Here is an 8,874-nt window from a genome sequence, read left to right on the forward strand (position 1 = left end):
AGAATAATACACACATATAAATGTATATATTTTACAGTATAATAATGTTACGACAAAGCAGTAAAACACATATATCTAAACGTATTATCGCAGTATGTGATCGTGCTACGTCAAAGCAGAATAATACACATGTATAAATGTATATATTTTACAGTATAATAATGTTACGACAAAGCAGTAAAACACAGTATATCTAAACGTATTATCGCAGTATGTGATCGTGCTACGTCAAAGCAGAATAACATATGTATTGAAACGTGTACATTTCATTAATAATCATGTTGCTTTTACTATTCATTCATACCGTGTTTTGAATTTAGAATAAGTGTCATTTTTGCCTTGTATTAGACCAACTGAACAAAACACTTTTTACCACTTTTAGTACAGAGATCATAGCAAAAAGTATCTTTGGAAAATTCCTTTTTGTAAGCATAATTAGTCAAAATACCTTACTAGTATTGGCTTAATTTTTAAAACATTCTTTTGTGAATGCTTAACTAGCTCCAAGTTTCCCTTAGCTGCTAACCCCTACCTATTCCTCTATCTTATCCGTTTCTTAGAAACGTCGAATCGTCTCTCTACTACTCCGTTTCAATAAACATGTACAGATTTTATATGTTCGCTTGTATAAAATATTGAAATTTATCTTACATAATATTCAACAATGCAAGATTTTTTAAACAATAATATCAACCAGTGGTAACTGTATACTAAAAGGGGATAATTAGTTTAAATGACTTGAAGCGAAATTACTGTTTTTTATCATGACATTGAGTTCAGGGAAGACATGTGTAAAAATATTAATTTTTTGTGATTCCTTAATTAATAATATTACATTATTAATGTTTTTACATTACTTTCAATATTTTAAGTACGACAATGCTCAGAGCAGTCTGCTTAAGGCTAGCCACCTGTCCCTAAGCAACCAAACTACTACAAAATGTGGTGTTACACATATAATGGCAGTTCGAGCAAACATATGTTTTATTATAAAAATCCATGTGTTAAACAACTCAGAGACAGTGTTTATATAAAAGCCAACTTTCAAATAGCTTTCGCAGTTCTAAAGGAATTACAGTAACAATTATAACCTTATACAAAGTTATTTATAAAACTGTAAAAATGACTTACATTGAATGTAATGAAAAACCAGTGGATCTTGTTCTGAACAGAATATATACTGTTCTTTGCGGTTTGAACCTGTCATTTCTGCTTCCTAACTTTTTGACTGTTTCTAACTTTCCTAATTATTTCTAAAATATTTTAGTACATACAGAATAAAATTATGTTTATGAATTGTAACAAAACTCCCAGTTGTGATAGCTTGAGTTATTAAGAAGGGTCTTTACCAGCAATTGTTAGCGGAATTATTATTTTTTAGCTCACTTGGCGAGAGAAAAATATTGGGTTCTATCCCAAGCTAAAGAAATGAAAACTGAAAATAACACAACCTGGAACTGGGAAAGCGAATGCAACGTAGATGTTCTTTAGACTTCACATTAAAATAATATTTGATTTAAAATAAATAAACTATTCGAGACTACGAATTGTGTAGTTGCACGAATATTCTAACGGTTCAATTACCTGAATTTGTTTTCATTCGTTGGACCGGAAGCAGCGGAGTGTAAAACTAAAAAACTGATGCCTAGAACTGTGGTTTTTCGATTAACACACCACAGAGAAAACGTTCGGAACTAAAAGTTTCTAAAATAAACACACGTAAACTTTCAGAAAAGAGCGTGAGCACCTGTTGCAGGATACAATACATGTGCTTGTAAAAAATGCCTTGCTGACCGACGGTTCTTTCGACGCATCTGAGAGTCAATATGTGGACCTCTGCTAAGTAACAACGCTATGTCTATATAAATAATTCGTTTTGGCCAGCGCCTCAGGCTTTTTCCGGGAAATGGGTGACGTAGCTGCTAACTTCTGCTTCCTTTTTTTTTTTTTGGTGAAGGCAACGCATGCTTACCTGAGCCAATGCCACGAAATGGATAACCTTGCAACGAGAAGTCGAGATGGAAGTCTGAGTCTTAACAGGTATGATAATCTTGAAAAGCTGGAGAAACTGTGAGACTTATAACAAATAATGCATAATTAGCAAGCGCCCTCTGAAGCAAAAAAAAAATGGCAAGACAACAATAGCTTTTTAGGTTTGATTTCTTAACGTTGTTGCTAAGCTATTCTTTTGAAAGACCACTGCACTAATAAATCAGGTAAAATTATTTGTAAGATTTATTAAATTATTTTGTTCACTGTTTTTAATTAATGACAAAATTTAAATCTCTCTTGAACCAAAATACAATGACTCATTTATATAATTTGTGGTCGTTGAGAGACAACTGCATACGATATTTAATTAGGTTATTTTGGAAACCAATATAACGCACAGGATGCTATAAAATAATTATAACAAACAGCTTTTTACCGTTTGTTGTTGTTACAAACAAGGCAACCGTTTGCAAGAATGTACAGTAGCTGTCAGGAAATATATGTATAGACCACACAATAGTCAGATTTTTAGAAACTGGTAGATTTTGATTAGTTGATCTAAATTCTTTCTTATTTTAGCCAATTCACTTGTATTTTTTTTCTATTTTCAATATAACTATTAACCATTCCGATACATTTTGCTGTAATTCTAAATTATACTGATGTTCATGTTTTCCGCTATACAACTCTAAGTTATACTGATGTTCATGTTTTCCGCTATATAACTCTAAGTTATACTGATGTTCATGTTTTCCGCTATATAACTCTAAGTTATACTGATATTAATGTTTCCTGCTTTGACTATGATTTATTCTGATATCAGCATTTCGTGCTTGAATTCTAAATTCTTTAGTGATATTAGTATTACTAGCTATAACACTGAATCATCGAAACGTTACAGATGTCAAAGTGGTCATTTATTCGAAACGCTGATCATTTTCTTCGTCCTGATAACGAGTTATCTATTTTTTGCGTAACTCATTTCCAACCGAAACTAGACCAATTCATATAGAATATCATCCAAAATACGTCTTTATAAACAGTAACGTCATGGCAATTATTATCTTTCTGGTAGAAGATAGGTCTGTCCTCTCACTGCTATAAACACCTCTCCGTGGTCACCAGCTAGGTCTTTCGGGGGGGGGGGACTCTCTACTTTAAATGGTGTCGTCGGTTCTTTTGTTATACTGAACAGGGGAGTAAAAAATGCCAAGAATTCGACTGACATTGTACACGTTTCTCAGGCCCGTGAACCGAGGGGTGAAGGACACAGCTTGTACGTCTTTCTTTTTTGTTGTTGTTTTTTTTCATTGTTAGAGGTAGCATTAAAACCAGAACTTAGCTTCTACGTGCTGCTCGGTAATTTATTCTCTCACGTGCCTCTAAAACTGAAGAGAAAGCATGTTTTGGAATCTGCTGAACATTTATACTGCAGATCATCATTAGACTTACCGAACAGTGAGTTGTATACGTGAAACATCGTACATGTTAAGAAACATTTCTCCATATATTACTATACGTAAGTATTGGATTTCGTGAAAGGAAAGCCTTCTCGTAGTAGAATAAGAACAATTGTTAGCAAAAAATATTCAGAACAGTAAATTGTTTCGTTCATCACTTACACGTTGGTACTGTCTTTGTTGATCTCTTGCCAACATACCGCTCAGCATCTCTTTTGGCATCTTTTTCTATGACCTGTACTCTGTTCTAGATAATTTTGTGACTAGTCATCTCAGGACGTATACAGACTAGATTCGTTTAAGTTGCCGCATCTAGTCAGTCAGAGAAAAAATCAAATATTTTTTTTAGAATAATTGTATCGACTTTTAGTTTCATTGTATTCGTCATGACATTCCAGAGTGTAGATTATAGTATCTATTGTTTAACTTAATTGCCTCAAATCTTTACTTTTTGAATAACACAACAAGTAGAAAACATGCAACCAGTCCACGAGATTAGACCTTGGAAGGTTAGGGTAATATTATGATAGTATGCAACGTGCTCGGACATATAAGTTTCAAATGTAGAATTTCTCTTTATGTTCGTTCTAAACACGAATCAAACTTCAAAATGACAATAAACTACCATCATAAAATCTTACTGAAATTGAATTTGACCCATCGTTAATATAACCTAATATAGCGGTATATGTCTAATTATGGAAATCCCTACTTTATGGGTCGGGCGAGGTTTAGTTGGTAGCTTGTCCGGTCTGTGAATCCAAGAGTTCTCGGTTCCCGTCCTGTCTCCGTATAAAATTGGGGTCGTGAGAGCGTTATAAGAGTGACAGTCAACTCTCACTATTCGGTCAGAAAAGAGTTTGCTGTGAGTGCTGTTAACTAGCTGCCTTCCCTCTCGTCTATCATTTCAAAATGAGGAGACGACTATGCTGAAATAGCCCTTGTATAGCTGTGTTCGAAAACTGAAAACAAAACAACAACAACAATAAATCCCACTTTACATCGTTCACCAAATAAACTGACAAATACGCTTCCATACCAAAATACACACACATGCACATATTAACATATTCAGCTAAGAAAACAAAAGCTCCACAGACGTTTTTTTTTTTTTTTCATTTTTTGTTTATTAGTTTAATAAAATGTGGAACTTGAGTGGGATTAATTTCGGAGCTAAAATATATAATGTAACCTATATATTTAAACTCGTTGTTAAAAGTATTTGCACTATCTGGAGTTCCGTTAGCTTTATCACTAAGCTAACAGTGTTTGTACCAGCTGGTGCTAAACTATCTGTATAACATAACCCTGGAGCTCCACGGCATTATCACTGAGTTAACAGTGTTTACTAAACTATTTGTACAACACATAATCCCGCAAAACTGCCAACTTTGACACTGAACTAAATGTATTTATACCAGCTGGTGCTAAACTATCTGTATAACATAACCCTGAAGCTCCACGGCTTTATCACTGAGTTAACAGTGTTTACTAAACTTTTTGTACAACACATAATCCCGCAAAACTGCCAACTTTGACACTGAGCTAAATGTATTTACAACAGCTGGTGCTAAACTATCTGTATAACATAATCTGAAACACAGTCAACTTTAAAAACCAGTTAAACAATTTTCAATGTGTTAAAGCTTATAAAATATGCCCGGACAGTCTAATGTACTGCTATGTTTCAGCTCCGTTGTTCGAGAGACAATGGTGACCAAAATGAAGTTATTCACACGTTACTTGGGTTTGTTATTGCACAAAATTGCACATTGGTATATATGCGCTGTGATTGTTCACCATTAAGCCATCGTTAGGGGGAAGATGAGTACTAATGGCAAGGTACTTCACAGGCTAAGAAAATAACCAAATATATACGTTCACAGTATTCATGCTCATAAATAGTGTTTCTAACATCGATAAAGCTAGTGTGTATTAACAATAAAGAAGGAAGTATTCAAGTCAATTAAATACAAATTAAGTTTATTTGACACTACACATTAGAGCATTAAATGAAATAAATGCAATCAAATAAAAATGGCCAGTTGATGAACAGTTTCTTTCAATACTAGTAACGTCTAGATCAGACTGATGAAAAAGAAGGCAATCTTTGTAAATGTATGAAAGAAGAAAGATGAAAAGTGCATATAAAACTTTTTTCGTATAAATGTATTACTAAGACGGGAGTTATTATACATTTGGGTTTTTAGGACTGCCTAGTTGGAACATCTTCAGAAGTTAGTATATTATAATAATAAATTACGGTGAAAGCAAACTATGTACTCAGAACGAAACCATAAAACCAGCTTGACAATCAGCATATTTAATTGAATATATGTTTCTTACGTTTCTACTTATAAAAATCAGAATGCATTGTTTCATTAGATAGATACTCTCGATGTTAACGATATTTTCGGCAGTAAACCCAATAATATTTCACGAGGTGAGGTCAGCTTAGGAGATTTATGCTAGTCCTAAATGCATATATTAAGCTAACAATACAAAACAATCTTTACAATAAAATAATGATAATGAACACAAATAAAACTCGTTACATTTAATAATATAATAAAATGTAACAAGGTTTCAGATTGAGGATATTTAACTGTCAGACTAGTTACTTTATTAAAACGTGAAGTATAATCAGCTGCTATCTTTTTGAATATATAACATAACTGTAACAAAAATACCTAGATAGTTGGGCAAACAGATATGGACGGATCTGCAGGGAGATATGTAGATTAATCGAAAAATAATTAAAACATAGGTAAGTGAACAGAAAACTATTTGGATGGATAAGTAAATAGAAAAACAGCTACATAGAGGAATAAGATAATATCTATTTATTCCTTCATGTAACCCTATATATCAATGGTTAGAAGTTAAAACCTATAATTTATATATCGTCCACACGAGCCTTAGGAGTGTTTGTCCTGTGCACGTGATCGGCTTTGGCTCTCTAGGCATTTTCTGTATACGGCCTTGTACCATACAAACCTACACACCCACATACACTAATTTCAATAACGCAACCAAACGCAATGTTTCTGTTCCCGGAAACAGACAATTTGAGCTTTTATCTAAAGGACCAAGCAGACCATCCTGTTGCTTCCCAGGCTACATTGTATGTGTGAAGCTATAGCGGTTTGATTGTGTATCCGACAGTCGGCAGGAGGCGGAGACCCAACGTTTGTCCATTGGACACGTTTCATCCGTAATGCTAACTAGTTTTTCCATCCGGTGACTTCCTATTATCGCTCGAGGAAATATCGCAGGTTTTGTTAGGAAAGTGGCAATTGGTTTTATTTTTTCGTTTTTTCATGTATAAGTGAACAAACGGAATGAGCTCCAGAAAACATTGTATTTGTTTTATAACAACATATACATATATATTCATTTATAATGATTACAGAACAGTTAGTTTGAACACCTAAAGAAAAAGGAGCGTGAAAACACCGTCGGCCTACCTTTGGTGATAAGTTAATACAACTATTGAAACAACAAGCGAAAAGCGTAACACATAATAGATAAAAAACGTACAAAGTACAATATCGAAATGCTCGTACATTACTGAGAGTGGTATTTACGGATAACATGGTGGTAGGGATACACTGTTTCTCAGATTTAAATTTCATTCGCAAATGTTATACGTGAAAGAAAGAAACGAAGAACTTAAAAATAAATAACGGTTGCGGATGCTCAAGCTGTCCAAGTTGTGGGAAGATGGTAGCTGTCCAAGTTGTGGGAAGATGGTAGCTGTTCAAGTTGTGGGAAGATGGTAGCTGCCCAAGTTGTGGGAAGATGGTAGCTGCCCAAGTTGTGGGAAGATGGTAGCTGCCTAAGTTGTGGAAGGATGGTAGCAGTTCAAGTTGTGGGGAGATGGTAGCTGCCCAAGTTGTGGGAAGATGGTAGCTGCCCAAGTTGTGGGAAGATGGTAGCAGTTCAAGTTGTGGGAAGATGGTAGCTGCCCAAGTTGTGGGAAAATGGTAGCTGCCCAAGTTGTGGGAAGATGGTAGCTGTCCAAGTTGTGGGAAGATGGTAGCTGTTCCTAACGAAACAAAACTGGGAAAAAACTTATCTCCTGAAGCTGGCACTTGAGTCCCCATAGATTCACTTACATATATGAATAGTATAATAAAACCTAAGATACCTTGGTAAACTTATATATATATAGAGAGAGAGATAAAATAAAATACAAATAAACTAAAAACTTAAAATAACTCTTTTATTCTTTGCCAGGTTCTCATCCACAGGTACTCTTCAGAGTTAATCCATAAAGCATAAAAATCCGAACAACAAACACAGAGAGAACAAAGATGTATGTTCATAAGTATACGAAACACAAACACACAGAAAACAAAGTTGTATACATCATAAAAAACCGGAACACAATATACCTATAGAATAAAACTGTATATACAGACTCATAAAAGCCCTATATAAATGTTTGTCCTATACACGTGATTGGGCTTTCTTTAGACGTTCCCTGTATACAGTCTTGTACCACACAAACCTATCCACCCACACACTAATGTCAGTAATACGAGCGAATATATATATATAGGTTCAATAAGGTATATTAAAATGATTTTGGGGTCTCATCGCGTCGTTACGGTACACGTCGCTACGGTACACGTCGTTACGGTACACGTCGCTACGGTACAATTATGCTCTATCTGACGAATATGCATCTTGAAAGCAAACGTCTAGGGTATGAAGCCAATGGTTAATCAGCGTCCATTTCAACAGTCCAGTCATCATACGGAATAACATGAATATCTGTTTCATTCTCCAGCTTCTTCAGATATGTGACAGTTGGACCAATATGTTGTATAAGCAACTGGCGCACATGTGATTTGTGTCGCCTTTCCAGGCGGGGATCCTTTTTTATTATATTGCATATGTTGCTTGGGACAAAAGGACAGCTTTTGACGGTGACTGTTATGTTCGTGGATTCTTACCTGTTACAAGACGCCACACTTTGTTTACCGAGGATAGGGGACGACTTGATATAGGTTTCATTTTGGATGGTCCTGGTTCCCCAAGTTGATTTTTATTCCTTTGTTTTCCGATGCCAATAAACGCAAAGAATTTCCCCATCTTGGGAATTCTAAATTCCAATTTGAAAACATTCTTATAATCTGAGAGTATGAATTTTGGCGTTGGAAAGAGTTGTTACATACCATTCCCAAAAGCGATCAATTTATGGTGGCACCGCACTTTTGGTTCATTCTTTTCCAATGCAACTTTATATCGGATGTGGTTGTCGTTTAACTTGCTAAATTTCATATTCAAATCGTTTTAACATAACTAATGACGCATCCAACTCGTGAAATTCTAATTTTAAATTGTGATAAAAGTTCAACTGATGTCGACTCTGTTTTGATATTTTTCACATTTCGCTTCTTACCGAATAACGAAC

The 8,874-nt window shown here is 34.8% G+C and overlaps 1 protein-coding gene across 1 annotated transcript in view; it reads right to left on the bottom strand.

The window, feature by feature from the left end:
• The window catches only part of LOC106468855 (ETS domain-containing protein Elk-4-like), a 25,536-nt gene extending 23,835 nt beyond the window's left edge, over positions 1-1,701 (bottom strand). Inside the window, exon 1 of the mRNA XM_022397971.1 lies at positions 1,585-1,701. Within this exon, the coding sequence (XP_022253679.1) occupies positions 1,585-1,600 (16 nt within the window). The 5' untranslated portion in view covers positions 1,601-1,701. The remainder of the gene's footprint in view (positions 1-1,584) is intronic.
• Positions 1,702-8,874: the final 7,173 nt, after the last annotated feature.

The sequence above is a fragment of the Limulus polyphemus genome, unplaced genomic scaffold, assembly GCF_000517525.1.
Source record: "Limulus polyphemus unplaced genomic scaffold, Limulus_polyphemus-2.1.2 Scaffold92, whole genome shotgun sequence".
Lineage (NCBI taxonomy): Eukaryota > Metazoa > Arthropoda > Merostomata > Xiphosura > Limulidae > Limulus > Limulus polyphemus.